Consider the following 25,030-nt stretch of genomic DNA (forward strand, 5'->3'; position numbering starts at 1 on the left):
CGAGTTAGCCGTCTCTATGGTGTCTGCAGTTTAGGTGCTTCCTATGTGGGCTGCGGGCTCTGGCAATCAAGGCTGGTTCCGTAGTGCCAATAGGACAAGCTCCCCCTGTAGGACTGTGGGTTTTCGGTAACTCCCGGCCAGCCCGCAGCCTTGCAATTTTTTTTTCATGTGGACCATCTGCTGCTTATCTGAGTTCCAGCACCATTAGCTGGTTTTTTGGAAGTCAATCTTGACTAGGTCTCCCAGGGTTCCAGTACCGTCAGCTGGTTCCAGGCAGAGCCTTTGGCTTAGGTGCCTCCTTCTCGGTATCTGAGTTCCACCAACGTCTGGTGGTCCTTGGTAGTGCTTTCTGGAACGGGTACCTCCTGCTTAGTAACCAGGTTCCAGTACCATCAGCTGGTCCTCAGTAGTTCCATTGGCTCTTGTACCTTCGGCTACCCATCCGGGTTCCAGTACCGTCAGCTGGTTCTCGGCAGTTCCTCAGCCTTCTTGTACCTTCTGCTACATTTCCAAGTTCAAGCTTTTTGAAATGTTTTTTGGTAATCACTCTGGATCTCCCTGATGACGACCCTAAAGACCACCCCGAAGAAGACCAAGAAGATGACCCTGAAGAAAATGACCAAAAGGACAAAGAATAAGAAGACAACCACCAAAATACAGAAGAACAAGAGACAGAAGAGCAAGAAGCAGAAGAACAAGAAGCTGCAGAACAAAAAGCAGAAGAACATTAAGCGCAAGACTAAAAATCAGAGCAAAAGATATTATCTAAACTATAAGCAGAAGACAACTAAGCAGTGTGTGGCGGGGAGTCCGTTACTCCTCGTGGGGCCCTGGAAAAAACCTGCTGCTGCAGGCAAATCTGAACGTGGGCAAATTCTGTTGTAAATCTTTTGTGACAGGCAGAATGGAAGGTGTAATCTTCAAACTTTTATAGATAACTACAGGAATGCCTGTCACAAATAAAAATATGATGAAGAAGAATATGAAGAACATGAAGAAGTAGAATATGAAGAAGAATAATAGTTGAATAAGAAGAATATGAAGAATGTAAAAAATAGGAAGAAGGTGAAGAAGAGGAGGAATAAGGTGAAGAAGAATTTGATGAAAAAGATGCTGCTGCTGAGGATGATGAAGGAGAAAGTGTGGGAGAAGTAAAAAAGAAGGTGATGATCATGGAAGTAGTGAAACATAAATATCTGACAAAATATAAAAAAGCTTAACATAGTCAATATCTTTGTAACTCCGAACATCTAAAAAAAAAAAAAAAATTAACTCCTGCTATTCCATTTGATTGGGCTAAACCTCTTTGGCTTTAATGTCTCCTCCACCTTCCCCAATACATTCTACATAATTCTACATTTAAGAAAAACAACGAAGAATAAACCTACAAGGAAAGAAGGGGTTTATTTTCATTCCGATGTTTTTGTCCCATTGTCTCGCATTGGTTTCCGGTATCGGAATCGGCGATATCCGATATTTTTGGGGTATCGGTCCGATCCGATCTGATATTTCCTGATATCGGAAGGTATTGCTCAACACTAGTGATAAGTACATGACATTACCCCTCCTTTTACAAAGGGCCACAGAAACAGGACTCAAAGGATACAAAGAATAAATTATGCAGCTAGTAACCACTAAAAAAGGCAGTGGCCAAGATAAATTTAAGTAAATACTGTTGGTAACTTTTTATTCTCCTATAAGCAAAGATTCAGTGAATTACTAAATTCTAGAAAGTCAGATAAATGAACCTTGAGTTCAGGATTATGCTCTGGTGCAATGTCAGCATTCGCCAGTTCCACCATCATTGAATGTCCTTGTAAAGCCTATGTCACGTGATGCTGGGTCAGGAGTTAGTTGTCAGTACAGCCCATGATCCAGGTGGCGCTTATCAACTTGCTTAATTGTGGGGTTCCTGTGGATTGGTATGACCACGCTCATGGCCCCCATGCCGGCCATGACTGATTTTTACTATTCTTGAATACTGAGGTATTTCCATACCAAGTACAAGCAATCATATGATCACAGTTTCAAGTTCCCTAAAAAGGCAAAGAAATAGTTGTTAAAACTACTTTGAAATATATATAACAAAATGCCTTTCCTATGAAAGTAAAGAAATAATTTGAATAAAAAACACATTTGATATTGTTGTACCTATAAAAGTCTGATCTATCAAAATATAACTTTATTTAACCCAATTGGTAAACTCCTTCGAGAGAAGAAATTGAAAAGCCAGAATTCCAGCTTTACAGGTTTTTTTTTTCTTTACTTATTATGCATTGCTTATTTATCACTATCTTATTCAGAAGTGCTTTACATACATTATCATCGCTGTCCCCATTGGGGTTCCCAATCTAAATTCCCTATCAGTATGTTTTTTGGAGTGTGGGAGGAAACCGGAGAACCCGGAGGAAACCCACGCAAACACTGGAAGAACATACAAACTCCTTGCAGATGTCCTTGGTGGAATTTGAACCCAGGACCCCAGCACTGCAAGGCTGCAGTAATAACCACTGAGCCACAGTGCTGCCCTCAGTGCTGCTCTAATTTCTAGTACATTTCTGGATTTTTTTCCACCACTCAAATAAAAATCATGCCAGTCACTTTTACAGCACAATAAATGCTGTAAAAGCAAAACTTAGAAAACACAATTCTACATCTGTATTTTTTTTCACAATTTTGGAATTTTTTTTGGAATATTTTCTTATGCATTAAATGATAAAAAGTATGGTGTAATTTTTGTTCCTCTTAATAACAAGTCTCCATATGGCGATGTCCATGAAAAAAAATAAAAGATATATGACTTTAAAGAAGGGGAAGGAAAAACGAAAGATTGAAAAATTGCCTTGTCATCAAGAGGATAAAGCATACTTTGTGAGATTTCATTCCTTCAACCACTTCATACTTCACCTTAGAGATTCCATGACCCCCACTGGTCACACTCTTCATTTTAGGCCTCATACAGATGTCTGTCTGTTCTATTCATGTCCTTGCTAAGCAGAGAGAAGCAGGATGGATGCAAGTTAAAGTGGGTTTCCTCCGGGTACTCCGGTTTCCTCCCACATTCTAAAGACATACTGATAGGGAATTTAGATTGTGAGCCCCAACGGGGACAGCGATGTGTGCAACCTGTAAAGTGCTGCGGAATATGTTAGCGCTATATAAAAATAAAGATTATCATTATTATTAAGTTAAGATTAATAGCACCAGTTCAAGTCCAAGTAAGGCAGGCAAAAGAGAAGTCACATTATGTAGAGTAGCTACAGCTAGAGAGACAGATTAGGAGAGAATCCATAAGTCAGGTCAAGTAACAAGCCAGGCAAAACCCAAACCACAAACACTTATCTTCCACTCTTTACCTTGCAAAAAAAAAGCATATTTGGTACTACAGCTGTTATGATCTGGTGGCCTAGGAGCAGCATGAGACGGACTCTGGAGAAGGTGGTCCCTGTACGGACCGCAAACCCTGAACCTAGCAGCGCAACTAGAAGTAGCCGTGGGGGGTACCTAACACTCCCTAGACCCCTCGACACAGCCTAAGATCTAACTACCCCTAAAGACAGCAACAGGAAACCTATCTTGCCTCAGAGAAAATCCCCAAAGGATAGATAGCCCCCCCACAAATATTGACTGTGAGAGGAGAGGGAAATAACATACGCAGATATGAAATCAGATTTTAGCATAGGAGGCCATACTAGCTAAAAAGAAAGAATAGAACAGAGCACCACGCGGTCAGCATAAAAACACCAGAAAATATCCACCGCAGAAAATACGGATCACCACATCTGACTAAAGACATGGGGGGCACATCTGCATCTCCAGAGAAACAGCTAGGCTGCAAAAATCCCCCACAGACAAAACTGGACAAGACAAAAACATGAAAATGCACAGAGCTATAAGGTCCACAGCAGGTGGACAGCAAAAACCAAGCCGGACTTATCTTTGTAGAAAAGCACAGCAAACTGGAGAGGCCAGCAGGGAAGTGACTCCTTCAAGAACAATGAACAACTGGCACTGACTAAAGGATCCTGCAAAGCTATATACCCCAGTCAGTTTTGCAATTAGTAGATACACCTGTCCACTCCTGCAATCCAGGCACAACTGCATTACCCTCTACAACCACCGGAGGGAGCCCAAAAGCTGAATTCACAACATACAGCACTGTTCTTATTCCAAAGCCCTAGCTCATGTGCTTTGACTGTAATTCTATTCCATTTTACCTCAATATGTATAGAAATGTTTAACACCCCAGGTAACCGGTTGTTACAGTGATGTTGCCTTCCTTTCGGGGAGGGCAATATCATGCTTGGAGGCAAGGAGGATTCCCTTTATCAGGTAACGCACCTACATACAACACATTCTGAATCCAGGCCAGAAGGGGGAGCTCTGAACCCGGATTCAGGGGAGTTTCCCCAGCTTTAATTATTCTGGTCTGGAGGAGGAGTTAGTTCAGTCTGGAGAGACAGTTGGTCCAGTGAGACCAGGCGAGAAGGAAGTCTGGAGAGACAGTGGAAGAGTGAGGACAGAGAGCAGAGGGGCCGTGCATGCACAAAAAAGTGGTGCAGTCCTTGGAAGGGAAGAGAGTAGGACAGAGATTGCCAGAGGGGAGCTTGTCGAGGAACATTAGCTAGGTGGAGCTGGTAAGAGAGGTGTGTAGCTGAGCAGACGTGGGAGTCTGCAGCTCCTGGCAGAAAGTGGAAGAGAGCAGTGATAAGTACTAGTGGGGCTGTGCAGCAGACCTGTGAGCTGCAGTTCCAAGAAAGGAAGATAACCTGAAGGGTTGGAATGTGAGTGAGGATCAGAGGCTTACGCACCTCACCTAGGAGAGGGATCACCATTGCCTCCAAGCAGGCCAGACCACATCACCACCTGTTGCTGGTACCCTGGACTGTGGCCTAATTCAACCAGTAAACCAGGTAAAGATGTTACAACTGTGTCCTCCATTTATTTGCCGGCATACACCATCTCCGCCCAGCACACTGGGAGCCCTGGGGACCCCGCTTCACCTGTGGGAAGCGTTACCATCTATGCTGCAGTAACATCGCCCCAGAGGACCCATTTAAGCAGTGTCGGTCCCCTCTGACCAAGAACCATAGACGGCATCACGAATACAAACTTTATAACCCTTTAAAGACCTTTCCCCTTTAATTGGGTGCCCAGGACCACGGACCAGGTTATCTAATATTGTAAGAAATAATATTCTGTTACTGAATAAAAATACCATTTTATTATTTCCAGATGGCTGTAGCAGAAGCTCAGAGGAACATCTGTTATTTTCCCATTGTAAAGCAGAAGATCATGGTGTCACACCAGATTCGAATGAAGAGCAGATCATTATCCCGGATACACCTCCAAGTCTTCACACCAAAAATCTTTCAACTATTCCTTTGCAACAAGTCCTGTCTTCTGATTCATCACAGACTGTAAAGCTTAGAAAAAATATCAGAATGGATGTTCAACATCAAAGAACTAGCACAGGGGAGAAATTATTTTCATGTTCAGAATGTGGGAAATGTTTTATAAGCAAATCAAAGCTGGTTAGACATCAGAGAACTCACACAGGCGAGAAGCCATTTTCATGTTCAGAATGTAGTAAATGTTTTTCTCAGAAAGCAAATCTTGTTAAACATCAGAGACTTCACAAAATGAAGAAATTAAATTTATGTCCAGAATGCGGGAAATGTTTTAAAAGCAAATCAAAGCTGGTTACACATGAGATTATTCATACAGGTGAGAAGCCATTTTCATGTTCAGAATGTAGGAAATGTTTTTCTCAGAAAGCAAATCTTGCTAAACATCAGACACTTCACAAAAGGGAGAAACCATATTTATGTCTAGAATGTGAGAAATGTTTTGCAAAGAAATTGCACCTGATTAGACATGAGAGAATCCACGCAAAAGAAAATCCATTTTCATGTTCCAATTGTGGGAAATGTTTTAAACAGAAAAGAGATCTGGTTAGACATATGAGAATTCACACAGGTGAGAAGCCATTTTCATGTACAGACTGTGGAAAATGTTTTAACAACAAATCATACCTGCTTGTACATTGGAGAATTCACACAGGGGAGAAACCGTTTTCATGTCCAGTCTGTGGGAAATGTTTTGGAACCAAATCGCACCTGAATAGACATCTGAGAATTCACACAGGGGAGAAACCATTTCCATGTCCAGACTGTGGGAAATATTTTAGAAACAAATGGCACCTGATTAGACATAAGCGAGTTCACACAGGGGAGAAACCATTTTCTTGTCCAGAATGTGGGAAATGTTTCAGTGATAGCTCCACTCTTAGGAAACATAAGAAACGACATCGTACAAGGTAAAAAAAAAATAAAAAAATGTTCACATTCAGAATGTAGTAAACATTTTACAAACAAAGCAAGTCTTGTTGCCCATCGTAGAACTCCTAAGCCATTTTAATGTCCAGAATGTTTTACTTACAAATCATATTTTTATTAACATCAGAGAAATCCCACATGGATGCAGCAATTTTCTATTTTATTGACAAATTCATCAAAAACTAATGAAATTAATATGGTCAAAGTAAAGCCATGCATTACATAAGAAATGGAAAGCAAATTATAGCATAGAATAATGATTAGAAAATATATGCAATTACCAATAAACATCTGATGTTGAAAAGCAAATGAAATCCAATTTACATAAGTTTTATATCCTCCTTTTTTTTAAAAGCATTTTCCACTTTAAACATATATATTTCTTCACATGAGTGTTTGATTTGTAATCTGTGCTATGGAATAATTGAGCATTCTACATATTATGTAAGAGTTTATCTTATGACACATCTGCACTCTACTTACAAATCATTAGTGGCTCAGAGCTCTTCTTCACATACTGCGTCTTCTCTTTTGCATAACTTTTGTCACTCACATAGTACTTTGAGTGCATGTGCTGCAGATTAACTGAACATTCCTATATTTTGTGTGATTATTCTTGCATGCGTGAGCTGCTTGTGTACAAATTACGAGCAGTCCACATTTTTGTGCATGCCCAGCTCTTTTTGATAAATGTTTCGCTCAGGAATACTCTTTGATAACTCTAGAAACTTTGACACTTTTTGTCTGCGCATATGCAATGAATATTTCAATTAAACTGTATCAACATAGCATGCCTGCGCAGTGGCAATTTTAAATCAATTTTATTTATATTTAATGTTCACACAGGCGCATTACACATTTCGGGACCTGATATAATCCATTGTTTTACTCTGTCTCCGACTCTTGGTAATCATTTACCTTTCCATTCTATTACCTTTAAGTGTATATAAGGGACATTATCTGTCACCATTACTCATTCTTACCCCTGAGGAAGCTGCAACTTGTGTGGTGAAACGCATGGGGTTTTCCTTTCCTCAGTCTATTTTTTTGCCTCATTCCTCAAGTTCTTTGTTATACATATTTTTCCCATTTTAATTTATTTTCACCGTTATCTGTAGTTAGTATAGGTCCTTGTGTGCTGATATGCATATCACTTGAGTGCTTTTTTTAATTAAAATTGATGTATATTTGTTTTTCACAATTTTTTTTTTGTATTGTGGCATTACAAATTGTGCATATTCCTTTGCTTGTCATTCTAGATCAGTATAAATTCACCTTCTATTTTTTTTTTTATATATAAGATTTTCTTTGCTTGATATCCTGTAAACTGTAATATATCAGGCATCTGAGGATAGGCGGTAATCTAACTATAGACACATCTAATCTGCATGTAAATGGCCTATTGTGTTTTTAAATGTTTTTAAATTTTGTATTTTTTTTTTTAAATGCCATTCATAATAAAGGATTTTATGTGGTGATCCCTATACGTGTCCATACTACTTTTTCTATGTTGTTGTAAATGTTTTAATAACTGCTTCACTCTTCGCTTATATCAGAGAACTCACACAGGGGAAAACAATATTTTCATGTACAGAATGTAGTAAACGTTTTACAAATAAAGTGAGTCTTGTTACACTTCAGAGAACTCGTATAGGGAGGAAGCCATATTCACGTCCAGAACGTTTACTCACATTATCCTTAAAATCGGAGATCACACATGGTGGCAGCGATTTTTCTTTTTGTTGATAAATTCATCAAGACACTGCTAAAGTCAAAGTAAAGTCATATATTATGTGTAACATCAATGCTGGTGCCCCTGAATGGTTCCCCTTCCCTAATCCATCCAGGGATACCAACATACCTCCCTGGGCCACGAGGTGACCTCTACGTCTCCTGCTTTCTTTTCAACCTGCACAGGCTTCAGAACAGTGCACGTAAGGGCAGCGCACGTAATTTAACAATGTCCCCAGCCAATAACTAGGAAGCATCACGTATAAAAGGCTCCCTCCCCAGTAGGGTGGTACCTGAGCAATCACTGTAGTTCTTTGTATATTGTGTGTGAAAGTGTGTTTTGCCAGGTCCCCTGTCCTAGTATACTGTGTAGTTTAATGTGATCCTGATCTCGTGGTGCTTGTTTGGCCAGGGGACGGAACCTGAAGCCTCGTTGGTGTTCAGAATCCATACTGTCAGAGCCTGTTCCAGTATCCGAATCTAGCCCTGTTTATGACTGCATCAGTATCCGTTCTGCCAAAGGATCTAGAACTTGTGCAGTCTGAACAGACTCTGTGTACTGTCTTGCCAGTACTTGCAAGTCCTTTCTGTGTCCGCAAACCTGCCTCCTGTAGTCAGTAGGTGCAGTATCGGGGGCTGCCTAAGAGTGGTACCTATTGGCTATCTGCAGCTCAAGCCTGACTCCATCATCAGGAGCTCCAGTGGACACCAGGCAGTTGCTTAGCTATGCCCCCTCCTAAGTAAGCCCGACTCCGTGTCATAGCGGGCCCATGAACCACATGCTTGTGGGACATTAAATAAGAAAGGAAAAGTAATTTAGAGCTATTGATTGATGATTAGGAAATGTATGTAATTATCAATAAAAATCTTATCAAAAATCAAATACAATTTATACACCTTTTATATCCTCACATGTGTGTAACATAATTTGTTTACATACAGCAATCTGCAAAAGTTTTAGACAAGGGTGGAAAAAATGCTATAAACTAAGAAGCTTCCAAAATAGTGTTAGTTTGTTAGCAATTGTTAAAATGCAGAGTGAGTCGAACAAAAAAGAAAACTATATCACAACCTTATTTAGCTTTTGTCGTCAAAATGACATCAAAAGGTCATTTCTTCTAGGTACACTTACATACAATTTTTGAAGGAATTCAGCAAGGAAATTTTTCCATAAATCTTGAACTAACCACAGAACTTCTGCTTTATGTAAAACCCAGACAGCAGGGCCGGACTGGGGCAAAAAAGCAGCCCTGCCACAAAAATCCCACCAGCCCACATACTATGACACGTCCCACCCCCGATCAGTGGATTTTTATTTACTTACTCTAGCATGTTTTTTCTTTTTTCAGAGCTGGAGTGGCACTTCAAGTGTAAGCCACCTAACCTCAGTGATATCCTCAACCTCCGGTGTCTTCGCTGCTTTTCAGCACCACTCCGATCCCACGGTGCCATTTTGTAAGCGCAGCTTCTGACAGCCAGAAGTCAGAAGTTACATCACAAGCTCTCAATACAAGGCTATGAGACCCGGAAAAAGGCCAGAATGAGGCTCTCATAGACTTGTACTGAAAAGTGACCTCTGCACGGCTCCATGAAACACTAGAGCTGCGAGCAGGTCACTTTTTACAGGAGACAAACTGGAGCAACGATGGAAACAAATGAGGCAGCGGAAGGCGAGTATGAGATGGGGCAGCGGACTTCCATTTAAAGTACCACTCCAGCCGTGCAATAAAAAAACATGCTGGCGTAGTGCTTTAAAGGAGTTATATGAGGAGCCACATGTGAATAGCGCCGCAGTGTGCCAGATCAACCACAGCTCTATTTACATGGTGCTCTTCAGAGCTCTGGTTCTCAAGATTATGGAGGTCCCAGAGGTTGGTAAGTTATCCCATATCCCGTGGACAGACGATTACTTGGGGTAGTGAATTTAAACAGGTTTTCCAAGATTTATTTTTGTTTGGCCATAAGAATATAAAAAACAAACCAATAATGACAATTCAGAAGTGCAATGAAGCCTGTCCAACAACAAGACAGGAGAAGTGCTTATATACAAAATAAGGCCATGCTTACATATTCAGTATTTTACCTCCGTTGTAAACCATAACCAGGAGTGGGTGATAATACAGATTTGGTGACATGTATCTATTCTGTTAGTTGCTTCCGGTCATGGATCACACTGTGTTGGTAATTACAGGCTGTTTATTACATGCTGTGTCATCCTCCATTACATGAGAGCCCTAGGGGCCAAGTGATCATATAGCATATTGCTACATCCTTTCTCTTAACTGGAAGAACAATGAAAACTAATAAAACAATGGATAACATGACCAAGTTGGAGATCTAAAATAATAAGTCCAGTTAGATATAATCCTTGAGGTGTGCCAGCTTTCTGAGAATTCTGCCAACTATAGTAACATAAGATGTGTCATTGTCTACATCTTGTAGTTCTTCTGATTCTGTTAATATGCCTTCTGATATTGCCTGTCTCTGGCCCAAATCCTCACCCTGATGGTCAGCTGTCACTGTTGGTACTTGACTTGTACTTGCTAGCTCATTTTCTTGGGTGTCCGGATACTGTTCAAAAGGCCATGAATCCACTCTTTCTTGGGTTTTCCCCAGATATCTACGATTCCTCCTTTGTCTTCTTCCTTCCTCTGTTACAATTTTGTAGGACCGAGGTCCTAGTTTCTGGGCAACCATTGCCTTTTGCCAGTATTTGTCAATGGTCCTGATTGGTTGCAGCCGAATGTTGTCATTTCTCTGGAGCTCAGACAGATACTTTACGGATTTATTGTAATAGATAACTTGCCTATCTTGATTCTTCTGTAATTTAACTTTGTTTCCCAACAACTTTGGCTTTAACAGATGACTAGCAGTTGGTAAGAGTGTCTTTGTTCACCTACTCATGAGCCTCTGTGCCGGACTGCTGTCTAGGCCTTGGGTGGGTGTGTTTCTATGATCCAGTATAGACAGATATACCTCCATACCTACCTGTTTTGCTTTCTGCATGAGTTTTTTTTGCAGTTTTTACTGCTGACTCTGCTTTCCCATTACTCTGAGGATATCTTGGAGAAGACGTCTGGTGTTCAAATTCCCATTTCTTGCTGAAAGCTTTGAACTCTTTCAAAGTAAACTGCACCACAGTTTCCAAGAAAAAGATATCTGGAAAGCCATACCTGACAAAATGGGCCTTGAGTTTTTTAATCACTGTTCTCACACCTGTGCCCTGCAACAATTCAACCCCCTTTGAAGTCGTAACAGCATGCGCTGTAGTCTCTTTGGGGCATTTAGTAATGGTTTCTTTGTAATACTCTCCAAAGGTTTGTGATCTGACTGTACTGTTACCCGTCGACCATAGGTGTACTCGTAAAACTTCTCCATCCCAAATACCACAGCCAGTAGTTCCCTCTCAATCTGAGCAAATCCGCGCTCTGTTGGTGTAAGGGCTCTGCTTGCAAATGTGAGTGGCTGTTTGTTGTGCATTAATGTAGCTCTAAGGCCTTTTTCTGAAGCATCACATTGTACCACCACTTCTCGCTCTGGATCTAAATACTTTTGGGTTGCTTCATCTGCAATAGCCTTCTTTACTGATCGGAAAGCAGTTTCCTGGCATTCTGTCCATTCCCAGAGTACATCTTTGTGGGTTAACTGTCACAGTGACTCACACATGTCTGACAAATGTCTGCAATATTTGGAGAGAGAATTTATCATGCCCAAAAATCGCTGTACTCCACAAACATCAGTAGGGTGAGGCAACTCTTATATCGCTCTTACCTTTTCAAGATCGACTTTTACACCGTTTGAAGTCAGACGATGGCCAATGTATGCAACTTCTGTCATTTTTAGTTTGTGAATGTTCAGCTTTATTTGACTTTCTCTGCATCTGTCAAAAATTGTATCCTCTTCTGATCGTGATCCTTTGTTACAGATTCCATATCTTCACCTTCTCCCACTATTAGGATATCATCTGCTATTGTTTTTACTCCAGGAACTCCTTCCAAAGCCTCCATCAATTTCTGCTGTAACACCTCTGGAGCAGGTTTTAGTCCCATGGGCATTCTCAGCCATTTAAAGCGTCCAAATGGTGAAGAAAATGTTGTTCGTAAACTTGATTCTTTAGCCACTTCCACATGCCAAAATCCATTTTTTTACATCACATACAGAAAATATTTTAGCCTTTGATAGATCTAGTAGAACATCATCTAATGTCGGCATTGGGTAATGATATCTTTTTAGCGTCTTGTTGAGTGGCTTGGGATCAATGCATATTCTTAACTTGCCTGATGGCTTCTGCACTATGACCGAGCCGCTGATCCAATCTGAGCTCTTATGGACTGGTGCTATCATGCCTCTTCTTTGTAAATCTTGCAATTCTATTTTCAGTGGTTGCATTAAAGCTGCAGGCACTCTTCTTGTAGGTAGTCTGGTAGGCTGCACGGTGTTGTCAATTTCTAGGCTATAGTTACCTTTAAAGCACCCATCACCTTCAAATAAATCAGCATACTTTGTTTTTCTTTTCTGAATATCCAAATTGCTCTCTGCGTTTAGTGTGGTATCTTGTATATTCTGGGAAACTTCAACAGACATAATGTTCTGAGACTGTACTTTTATTAAGTCCATTACCTGAACTGCTTTTACTCCCAATATCGGTACATGGTTACCACCACGCAACATGGTAATACAACTCTATAACTCTTTCTGTTACATGGGTTCTGTATTTTGAGCTTACATGTCCCCATCGGTTTCAGAACCCTTTTGTTGTACATCACCAGTACCTTGTCAGTTGGTTCAATCGAAACGTGTTTGTTCAGCAGAGCACATGGAATGATATTACAGCTTGCTCCACAATCCAGCTGAAATCTAATGGGCTTCTCAGCCAACAAGAATGTTGCATAAAGCTGCTTGGCATTCTTGACTGCCGGCTGCCTGATGACTGACTTTCTTGGCTGCAGTTGTAGCCATGTAATGTCCTCTGCACTGTCAGTGTCTGGTGTCAGTGTGGAGCTGTCTGTACTGTTTGCCTGTTCCCAGCCTGCAGACAGCTGAAAAATGGTTCTGCTTGCCACATGACTTGCAGGTTTCCCCATATGCTGGACACTTGTTTTTTCCCGTCTCCCATGACAGCACACCTGAGAGAGGTGACAGGAAACCTACTGAAATAAAAGGGCGGTACCTCTCCCTCGCTTCAGTTGGGTTTGCTGTCCTGATGGGAACCCTTGTGCTGAATCACGGCAGTATCTTGATCGAGGATTTCCACTTACCCACTCCTGTCCCGGCGCTGGAAGCGCAGGCAGGGCGCCTGTATGTCGGCCTTCAGGTGAGGGTAGCGCCGTTCGCAGGTCCTGCGGGCTCTTGCGCACGTGTGGGCGTCGGACCAGCGCAGTCCAGACTCTTGGGGCCATTCTGTGTCTGCCACGCCGCTCTCTCCCCCTCTGGGCGACTTCCGGGTGCGCGGCTGACATTGCGTGCAAGGCATGCTGGGAATGGGCGTGCCTGCGTGACGTCAGAGCGGCGCACCGGATCTAAGATGGCGGCGCCCATGGAACGAACGCCGGAGGCAATGCATGCTTCCCGGCAGTATACAGGAGGGGGAGAGGAGCATAACGGATACACTACATACTTACCTACCGCTGTCTGTCCCCGGCGCTCTGCTTCTCTGCACTCCTCCTGTACTGGCTGTGAGCACAGCGGCCGGAAAGCAGAGCGGTGACGTCACCGCTCTGCTTTCCGGCTGACCGACGCTCACAGCCAGTACAGGAGGAGTGCAGAGAAGCTGAGCGCCGGGAACAGACAGCGGTAGGTAAGTATGTAGTGTTTGTTTTTTTTTACTTTTACGCTGGTAACCAGGGTAAACATCGGGTTACTAAGCGCGGCCCTGCGCTTAGTTACCCGATGTTTACCCTGGTTACCAGTGAAGACATCGCTGGATCGGTGTCACACACGCCGATCCAGCGATGTCCACGGGAGATCCAGCGACGAAATAAAGTTCTGGACTTTGTTCAGCGACCAACGATTTCCCAGCAGGGGCCTGATCGTTGGTCGCTGTCACACATAACGATTTCCTTAACGATATCGTTGCTACGTCACAAAAAGCAACGATATCGTTAACGATATCGTTATGTGTGAAGGTACCTTTAGGGAAATAATCAGAGCGGAAGTAGAAGGCTCTGTAAAAAGTAGGAATTAGTCCTACCGGTAAGTATGCTTCCAGGCGTCCATCATGACAGCACCACCAGGAGGTTGTCCTTCTTATCCTTGACAGGGACAGGAAACACAGAAGAGGTTAAATAGCCCCTCCCCACCTCCACCCCTCAGTGATTTTCCAAGTACCACACCAGGATGGATGCAACTCTATTTTATTGAAATTCCTTCTACACATGTTTATATCACATATCAGACAGGAACTCAAGGGAGGGTATATAAGGGGTGCTGTCATGATGGACGCCTGGAAACATACTTACTGGTAGGACTAATTCCTACTTTCCAGGACGTCCCTCCTGACAGCACCACCAGGAGGAATACCAAATCACTCCTTAATTTTTTAGGGCGGGATTACAGCCTGGAGGACTTTCCTCCCAAATGTAGTCTGTTGATTCACAGTTACGTCTAACTTATAATGTCTACAAAAGGTATTTGACCTCGACCATGTTGCAGCTCTGCATATTTGGTCCATAGAAGCCCCAGCGCTTTCTGCCCATGAGGCCGAGATTGCTCTCAATGAATGCGCCTTGAGGCCTTCTGGAGGAGTTCTTCCTGCCGAGATGTAAGCTGCCGTGATGGTAGATTTAATCCATCTCGCTAGAGTAGCTTTGGATGCTTTCTTCCCTTTATTCTTCCCGGTCATCTGAACGAAGAGGTTAGAGTCGATTCTCCAACTATCTGTGATCTCTAGATAGTGTGGAATTGTCCTTTTTACGTCCAAAGCGTGAAGAGAACGCTCTTTTTCATTAGAGAAGTTCTGGCAGAATGTAGGCAAGACAATTTCTTGACTTCTGTGGAAGTCCGAAACCACTTTAGGAAGGAACCCGGGATCTAATTTAAGGATGATACAGTCATCCAGAACCTTTAAGTATGGATGTTTAATAGAGAAAGATTGGATCTCACCAACGCGTCGTGCTGACGTTATTGCCACCAGGAAGAGAGCTTTAAGGGTTATGGCTCTCAGGTTTTCTTTAGCTAGTGGCTCATATGGTTCTTTACAGAGTTCATTCAAGACCAGGTTTAGATCCCAGGGAGGCACTGTACTGCGAATTGTAGGCCTAAGTCTCTGAATGGCCTTGACGAACCTCACTATCAATGGATGAGAGGCTAGCTGGACGTGAAGGAACTGAGGGCTGAGATCTGTACCTTCAGAGTACTAGGCCTCAGTCCTTTATCAAACCCCAACTGGAGAAAATCTAGAATTTTCGGAATATCCGGACCGTGAGAGACCGATACGGGAACTGGACTCTGAGAGCAGAACTTTTTCCATATCTTCCTGTATATTGCAGAAGTTACAGGTTTCCTACTATTTTGAATGGTAGCAATGACTGGCTCTGAAAGACCTTTTGATCTTAGGATCTCTTTTTCAGGATCCATGCTGCTAACTGTAGTAGGCCTGGGTTCTGATGGACTAGGGGCCCTTGAGACAAAAGGTCCGGTACGACTGGTAGATGGATTGGATCTTCGCAGGACATCTTCTTTAGTAGAGAGAACCAGCTCCTTTTGGGCCAGTAAGGGGCTATTAAGATAACTGATATCTGGCTCTCCTGAATCTTCCTCAGTACTCTCGGTATTAGGGCCAATGGAGGAAAAGCATAAGCCAATTTCATGTCTCAGTTCTGAGCCAGTGCATCTATTCCTGATGGCCTGTCTCCTGGGTTTAGTGAGAAGAATTTCCCTGTTTTTGCGTTCTTCCTTGAGGCGAATAGATCTACTTCCGGGAATCCCCAACGTTGGGTTATCTGGAGGAAGATTTCTTCGTTTAAGGACCATTCTGTGGGACATAATTTCTGTCTGCTTAGGAAGTCGGCTATCTGGTTTTGGGTTCCCTTCAGGTGAACCACCGTTATCGACCTGACTGTCTGTTCTGCCCAAGAGAATATCGTGTCTGATAGATCTTGTAGGTGATGATGCTTTGGACCTCCTTGGTGCAGAAGAAAGGCTACTGTTGTTGAGTTGTCTGAGAAAATACGGATGTGTCGGTCTATTAACTTTCCCTGGAATGCCTTTAAGGCCTCCCAGACTGCCCTGAGTTCTCTGTAATTTGAGGACCTGCTTTGCACGGATACAGGCCAAGTTCCCTGGGAGTAACTCTCTTCTATGTGGGCTCCCCAGCCGCTGTGACTTGCATCTGTAGTGATGTTTATACACGGAGATGTTCTCCAAGGCCTTCCTTTTTCGAGATTTCTGGTTATGGTCCACCATGTCAGTGAATTCTTTGTATCTGGTGACAGACGTATCTTGTTGTCCAGGGTCACGTATCTGCCGTCCCAAAGTGAGAGGATTTCTTTCTGCAGGGGTCTTGAGTGATATTGGCTCCACTGGACGCTGGAAATACAAGAGGTCATCTGTTGTGAATTCTGTTTTCGGGCTCCCTCCTTTGGTCATGAATGGTACTTCGGCTGGTTCTGTCCATGGACTTTCTCTGATGCCTGTGGGTGTTTCTGAGTTTCCTTCCACAGGTGACGAGGCTAATTCATTAGTGGGATGATCTATTTAACTCCACTTGGATGCTTGTCCGATGCCAGCTGTCAATGTTGTAGCATTGGTCTAGTTCGCTCCTGGATCTTCCTGGTTACCTGTTTTCTCCAGCTGAAGCTAAGTTTTGCTTGCTTTTTTCTTGTTTGCTATTTTTTCTGTCCAGCATGCTTATGTGAATTTTGCCTTGCTTGCTGGAAGCTCTGGAGCGCAGAGGGGTGCCTCCGCTCCGTTAGTCGGTGCGGAAGGTATTTTTCCCTGCACTCTCTGTGTGGCTTTTTTAGGGTTTTGTGCTGACTGCAAAGTGACCTTTCCTATCTTCTGTCTGTTTAGTAAGTCGGGCCTCTCTTTGCTAAATCTATTTCATCTCTGTGTTTGTGATTTCATCTTACTCACAGTCAATATATGTGGGGGGCTGCCTTTTCCTTTGGGGAATTTTCTCTGAGGCAAGATAGGCTTATTTTTCCTATCTCTAGAGCTAGCTATTTCTGAGGCTGTGACGAGGCGCCTAGGTCATGATAGGAGCGCTCCACGGCTATTTCTAGTGTACGTGATAGGATTAGGGATTGCGGTCAGCAGAGGTTCCACTTCCCAGAGCTTGTCCTGTATTAATGTGCTATCAGGTCTTTTCTGGTGCTCTAACTATCAGGTCCACTATTTGTTCTAACCACCAGAATATAACAGTACAGCTGGCCAAAAGTATTGATGCATCTCAACAGAGGGATAAGTGAATAGTCTGAGACCATTTTTTTTTCTTTGCAGCGTGTTCTGTCTCACTTTTCCCCTTTACCTCTGGGTGGTTCAGAACACAGGTGTAGACATGGACATTCAAGGTCTGTCCTCTTGGATGGATAATCTCACTACAAGGGTACAAAACATTCAAGATTTTGTGGTTCAGAATCCGATGTCAGAGCCTAGGATTTCAATTCCTGATTTGTTTTTTGGTGATAGATCTAAGTTCTTGAATTTCAAAAATAATTGTAAATTGTTTCTAGCTTTGAAACCTCGCTCCTCAGGTGATCCTGCTCAACAAGTAAGGATCATTATTTCTTTGTTGCGTGGTGACCCTCAAGACTGGGCATTTTCCCTTGCGCCAGGAGATCCGGCATTGCGCGATGTGGATGCGTTTTTCCTGGCGCTCGGATTGCTTTATGACGAACCTAATTCAGTGGATCAGGCAGAGAAAATCTTGCTGGCTCTGTGTCAGGGTCAGGATGAAGCAGAGATATATTGTCAGAAGTTTAGAAAGTGGTCTGTGCTCACTCAGTGGAATGAATGTGCCCTGGCAGCAATTTTCAGAAAGGGTCTCTCTGAAGCCCTTAAAGATGTCATGGTGGGATTTCCCATGCCTGCTGGTCTGAATGAGTCTATGTCCTTGGCCATTCAGATCGATCGGCGCTTGCGTGAGCGTAAAACTGTGCACCATTTGGCGGTACTATCTGAGCATGGGCCTGAGCCTATGCAGTGTGATAGGACTTTGACCAGAACTGAACGGCAGGAACACAGACGTCGGAATGGGCTGTGTTTTTACTGTGGTGATTCCACTCATGCGATCTCTGATTGTCCTAAGCGCACTAAGCGGTTCGCTAGGTCTGCCACCATTGGTACGGTACAGTCAAAATTTTTATTGTCCGTTACACTGATTTGTTCTTTGTCTTCCTACTCTGTTATGGCATTTGTGGATTCAGGCGCTGCCCTGAATTTGATGGACTTGGAGTATGCTAGGCGCTGTGGTTTTTTCTTGGAGCCCTTGCAGCATCCTATTCCATTGAGAGGAATTGATGCTACGCCTTTGGCCAAGAATAAGCCTCAGTACTGGACCCAATTGACCATGTGCATGGCTCCTGCACATCAGGAGGATATCCATTTTTTGGTGTTACATAATCTGCATGATGTGGTCGTTTTAGGGTTACCATGGCTACAGGTCCATAATCCAGTATTGGACTGGAAATCTATGTCTGTGTCCAGCTGGGGTTGCCAGGGGGTACATGGTGATGTTCCATTTTTGTCAATTTCGTCTTCTACTCCTTCTGAAGTTCCGGAGTTTTTGTCGGATTATCAGGATGTATTTGATGAGCCCAAAGCCAGTGCCCTACCTCCTCATAGGGATTGCGATTGTGCAATTAATTTGATTCCTGGTAGTAAGTTTCCTAAGGGCCGATTGTTCAATTTATCTGTGCCAGAACACGCCGCTATGCGGAGTTATATAAAGGAATCCTTGGAGAAAGGCCATATTCGCCCATCGTCATCACCGTTGGGAGCAGGGTTCTTTTTTGTGGCCAAGAAGGATGGTTCTTTGAGACCTTGTATTGATTACCGCCTTCTTAATAAAATTACTGTCAAATTTCAGTATCCTTTGCCGTTGCTCTCCGACTTGTTCGCTCGTATTAAAGGGGCTAGTTGATTTACCAAGATAGACCTTCGAGGGGCGTATAATCTTGTGCGTATTAAACGGGGCGATGAATGGAAAACAGCATTTAATACGCCCGAGGGCCATTTTGAGTACCTGGTGATGCCATTCGGGCTTTCCAATGCTCCATCAGTATTTCAGTCCTTTATGCATGACATTTTCCGAGAGTACCTGGATAAATTCCTGATTGTGTATTTGGATGATATTTTGGTCTTTTCGGATGATTGGGAGTCTCATGTGAAGCAGGTCAGAATGGTGTTCCAGGTCCTTCGTGCTAATTCCTTGTTTGTGAAGGGGTCAAAGTGTCTCTATGGAGTTCAGAAGGTTTCATTTTTGGGGTTCATTTTTTCCCCTTCTACTGTCGAGATGGACCCTGTTAAAGTCCAGGCCATTCATGATTGGACTCAGCCGACATCTGTGAAGAGCCTGCAAAAGTTCCTGGGCTTTGCTAATTTTTATCGTCGCTTCATCGCTAATTTTTCTAGTGTTGCTAAACCGTTGACTGATTTGACCAAGAAGGGTGCTGATGTGGTCAATTGGTCTTCTGCGGCCGTGGATGCTTTTCAGGAATTGAAGCGTCGTTTTTCTTCTGCCCCTGTGTTGTGCCAGCCAGATGTTTCGCTCCCGTTTCAGGTTGAGGTTGATGCCTCTGAGATTGGAGCAGGGGCTGTTTTGTCGCAAAGAAGTTCTGATGGCTCGGAATGAAGCCATGTGCTTTCTTTTCTAGAAAGTTTTCGCCTGCTGAGCTTAATTATGATGTTGGTAATCGAGAATTGTTGGCCATGAAGTGGGCATTCGAGGAGTGGCGTCATTGGCTTGAAGGAGCCAAGCATCGCGTGGTGGTCTTGACAGATCACAAAAATTTGACTTATCTTGAGTCTGCCAGACGGTTGAATCCGAGACAGGCTCGATGGGCATTATTTTTCTCCCGTTTTGATTTTGTGGTTTCGTACCTTCCGGGCTCTAAGAATGTGAAGGCTGATGCCCTGTCAAGGAGTTTTGTGCCTGACTCTCCGGCTGTTTCTGAGCCGGCAGGTATTCTCAAAGAGGGGATAATTTTGTCTGCCATCTCCCCTGATTTGCGGCGGGTGCTGCAAAAATTTCAGGCTGATAGACCTGACCGTTGCCCAGCAGAGAAACTGTTTGTCCCTGATAAATGGACTAGCAGAGTTATCTCTGAGCTTCATTGTTCGGTGTTGGCTGGGCATCCTGGAATCTTTGGTACCAGAGATTTGGTGGCTAGATCCTTTTGGTGGCCTTCTTTGTCACGGGATGTGCGTTCTTTTGTGCAGTCCTGTGGGACTTGTGCTCGGGCTAAGCCCTGTTGTTCTCATGCCAGTGGGTTGCTTTTGCCCTTGCCGGTCCCGAAGAGGCCCTGGACGCATATTTCTATGGATTTTATTTCGGATCTCCCCGTCTCTCAAAAGATGTCGGTCATTTGGGTGGTTTGTGATCGCTTTTCTAAGATGGTCCATTTGGTACCCTTGTCTAAATTGCCTTCCTCCTCTGATTTGGTGCCATTGTTTTTCCAGCATGTGGTTCGTTTACATGGCTTTCCGGAGAACATCGTTTCGGACAGAGGTTCTCAGTTTGTTTCGAGGTTTTGGCGATCCTTTTGTGCTAGGATGGGCATTGATTTGTCTTTTTCCTCGGCTTTCCATCCTCAGACAAATGGCCAAACCGAACGAACTAATCAGACGTTGGAAACATATCTGAGATGTTTTGTTTCTGCTGATCAGGATGATTGGGTGTCCTTTTTGCCGTTGGCTGAGTTTGCCCTTAATAATCGGGCCAGCTCGGCTACTTTGGTTTCGCCGTTTTTCTGCAATTCTGGTTTCCATCCTCGTTTCTCTTCAGGGCAGGTTGAGTCTTCGGACTGTCCTGGTGTAGATACTGTGGTGAATAGGTTGCAGCAGATTTGGACTCATGTAGCGGACAATTTGACATTGTCCCAGGAGAAGGCTCAACGTTTCGCTAACCGCCGGCGCTGTGTGGGTCCCCGACTTCGTGTTGGGGATTTGGTTTGGTTGTCGTCTCGTTATGTTCCTATGAAGGTTTCCTCTCCTAAGTTTAAGCCTCGTTTCATTGGTCCGTATAAAATTTCTGAGGTTATCAATCCTGTGTCATTTCGTTTGGCCCTTCCAGATTCTTTTGCCATCCATAATGTGTTCCATAGGTCGTTGTTGCGGAGATACGTGGCGCCTGTGGTTCCATCCGTTGACCCTCCTGCTCCGGTGTTGGTTGAGGGGGAGTTGGAGTATGTGGTGGAGAAGATTTTGGATTCTCGTATTTCGAGACGGAAACTCCAGTACTTGGTCAAGTGGAAGGGTTATGGTCAGGAGGATAATTCCTGGGTTTTTGCCTCTGATGTTCATGCGGCCGATCTGGTTCGTGCCTTTCATTTGGCTCATCCTGGTCGGCCTGGGGGCTCTCGTGAGGGTTCGGTGACCCCTCCTCAAGGGGGGGGGTACTGTTGTGAATTCTGTTTTCGGGCTCCCTCCTGTGGTCATGAATGGTACTTTGGCTGGTTCTGTCCATGGACTTTCTCTGATGCCTGTGGGTGTTTCTGAGTTTCCTTCCACAGGTGACGAGGCTAATTCATTAGTGGGATGATCTATTTAACTCCACTTGGATGCTTGTCCGATGCCAGCTGTCAATGTTGTAGCATTGGTCTAGTTCGCTCCTGGATCTTCCTGGTTACCTGTTTTCTCCAGCTGAAGCTAAGTTTTGCTTGCTTTTTTCTTGTTTGCTATTTTTTCTGTCCAGCATGCTTATGTGAATTTTGCCTTGCTTGCTGGAAGCTCTGGAGCGCAGAGGTATTTTTCCCTGCACTCTCTGTGTGGCTTTTTTAGGGTTTTGTGCTGACTGCAAAGTGACCTTTCCTATCTTCTGTCTGTTTAGTAAGTCGGGCCTCTCTTTGCTAAATCTATTTCATCTCTGTGTTTGTGATTTCATCTTACTCACAGTCAATATATGTGGGAGGCTGCCTTTTCCTTTGGGGAATCTTCTCTGAGGCAAGATAGGCTTATTTTTCCTATCTCTAGGGCTAGCTAGTTCTGAGGCTGTGACGAGGCGCCTAGGTCATGATAGGTGCGCTCCACGGCTATTTCTAGTGTACGTGATAGTATTAGGGATTGCGGTCAGCAGAGGTTCCACTTCCCAGAGCTTGTCCTGTATTAATGTGCTATCAGGTCTTTTCTGGTGCTCTAACTATCAGGTCCACTATTTGTTCTAACCACCAGAATATAACAGTCATCAAGCCCAATACCCGCATGGCCTTCCTTATGGATGTTTGTTTTTGCTTTTGAAATTTTTGAATTTCTTTTTTGAATGACTCCTGCTTGTGATGTGGGAGGTACATATGTTCCTGAACCGAGTCTAGGATTACCCCGAGAAAGGATTTCTTTGTTTCGGGTTTGAGGTTTGACTTTTTGAAGTTTATAAGCCATCCTAGCTCTTCCAGGAGTGAAAGAGTTGTTGATAAGTCCTCTTCCATCTGTTGTGGAGAGTCTGCTATTAGTAGTATGTTGTCGAGATAGGGGACGGTGAGTATTCCTTTCTCTCTCAAGAATGCCATTACCTCTGCCATGAGTTTGGTGAAAACTCTGGGAGCTGACGAGATGCCGAATGGCAGGCATGTGAACTGATAGTGTAGAATTTGGCCCTGGTCTTTTATGGCGAATCTGAGGTACTGTTGGTGTGAGGCGGAGATGGGAACCTGGTAATAGGCGCTTTTTAGATCTAATGTGCTCATTACTGAACCTTTCTGGATCAGAGGTATTGCAGTTTTGAGGGATTCCATTTTGAATCGTTTGTAAGTGACTGACCGATTTAAGGGTTTCAGGTTTATGATAGTACGAAATTCTCCGCTTGGTTTTTTTATGGAGAACAGACTCGAATAATGTCCTCTGAACCTCTGAGCATGGGGTACCGGAATGACGGCTTTTATCTGGATAAGTTCCTGAATATCCTTTAGAAGTCTCTGCTGAACCGATAAAGACTGGGTCTGAGTTAGGCAAAACCTTTTGTGAGGTGTTTGGTTGAACTGTATCTTGTACCCATGTTCTATCAAACTTAGGATCCATGGGTTCCGAGTAATGTTTTGCCAACCCTGTAGGAAGTGTTGAAGCCTTCCACCCACTAAGTTGGCGTCATTGTTTATTAGTTCTTGATTTCTGGTCCTGAAAGGCACCCCTGCCTCTACCACCCTTCGGGTAGCTCCATCTTCCGCCCTTCCCTTTTCCTCTATAGTCTTGCCTGGGATGAAATCGAGACCTACGAAAGGACGGTATGTTTTTCGGTTTCTCTTCCGGGAAACCCTTTTTCTTGTCCGCTGCTTTTTCAAGCAATTCGTTCAATACTGGACCGAAGACATGAAAGCCAGAGAAGGGTATTGAACACAGCTTATTTTTTGATTGTGTGTCGCCAGACCATGATCTGAGCCATAGAGCTCTTCTTGCCGCATTAGACAGGGCATTGTTTCTTGCAGCAAACCGCACTGACTCTGCCGAAGCATCGGCCATAAAGTCTGTTGCTATCTTCAAGAGTGGTAAAGATTTTAGGATCTCGTCTCTAGGAGTTTTATTGTTAATTTGGGTCTCTAGTTTCTCTACCCACAGAGACATTGACCTGGCTACAGAAGTGGCTGCAATATTGGTTTTCATGACAGCGGCTGAAGCTTCCCAGGCCTTTTTGAGAAGATCTTCAGATCTTTTGTCCATCGGATCTTTAAGGCCCGAGGAGTCTTCAAAAGGGATGGCGGTCTTTTTCAAGACCTTAGCTACAGGTATATCCACTTTAGGAACGGATTCCCAGATCTTGGTCTCCTCTGGGTCAAAGGGCAGACGATATTTGAAATCCCTTGGTACTATCCGTTTTTTCCCCACATCGCTCCATTCTTCCAAGATCATTTCCTGAATATGGCAATTTACGGGAAACACTCTGCTCCTACGAGCTCTGAGCCCCCCAAACATTTCGTCTTGGACTGTAAGGGGTTCTGTAGCTTCCTCTACCTTCATGGTATCTCTGACAGCCTGTAGTAGTGTCTCTGTGTGTTCAGAGGCAAATAGATACCTCTTCTTTTCCTCTGGGAGGATATTTGAAGAGGATTCTCCCTCCATGGAATCGGATACGGAGTAAGCTGAAAGCTCCCCTTCTTCTGAACTAAGATCCTGATCCCACCTAGGTCTCTTAGGACGGGGAGGGTCGACTGGCAACAGCGCTGATACTGTGGACTGTACTTCCTCTCTGATCATAGTTTTAATATTATCTAGAAGGAAAGCCTGTTCTCCTTCCAGCAGTCCTGCCATGCATTTATCACATACTTTCTTTCCATGCCCCTCTGGTAGCCTATTGGAGCACAGAGGGCATTTACTTGTCCTGCGCTTTTGGCCTGACGCTGGGCGCTTGGATGCCTCCTGGAATAGATACAGAGAGGCCCTATAGCTTTGTGTTGCAATGTGATAAAGACCCCCTATGTATAACTTACATGAACAGGGGCGAGCTCTGAGGACAGGATCTCTGGACGATCTGCACCCTCCATCTCTCTAGGATCAGTGTGCAGTCAGATGTTCGTGATTAAATAGGTATCTCACCTGTCTTCAGAACATCTGATTCATCCTCCTTCCGAGCTCAGCTGCCGGTGATCACTGCGGGACTGTTCGGCTGTATGATACAGCCCGACACCAACTTCCGGCGTCCCCGAGGCCTCAGCTGTTCAGGAACGCCACTGGAACTCATTGGTGATTGCAGCGCTAAAGCGGCACGCCCCGAGACGCCGTGCACCCGCCGGCACGGCACGCCCCAGTGACACAGCGCGTCCCCAGAGACGCGGCGCGCCCCGATGACGCGACGCGCCCCGATGGCGCGGCACGCT

The 25,030-nt window shown here is 44.0% G+C and overlaps 1 protein-coding gene across 1 annotated transcript in view; it reads left to right on the forward strand.

Moving 5' to 3' along the window:
• Positions 1-25,030, forward strand: part of LOC138667873 (oocyte zinc finger protein XlCOF7.1-like) — a 105,964-nt gene that overhangs the window by 8,164 nt on the left and 72,770 nt on the right. Inside the window, exon 3 of the mRNA XM_069755955.1 lies at positions 5,236-6,297. Within this exon, the coding sequence (XP_069612056.1) occupies positions 5,236-6,297 (1,062 nt within the window). The remainder of the gene's footprint in view (positions 1-5,235; positions 6,298-25,030) is intronic.

This window comes from Ranitomeya imitator, chromosome 2 (assembly GCF_032444005.1).
Source record: "Ranitomeya imitator isolate aRanImi1 chromosome 2, aRanImi1.pri, whole genome shotgun sequence".
Lineage (NCBI taxonomy): Eukaryota > Metazoa > Chordata > Amphibia > Anura > Dendrobatidae > Ranitomeya > Ranitomeya imitator.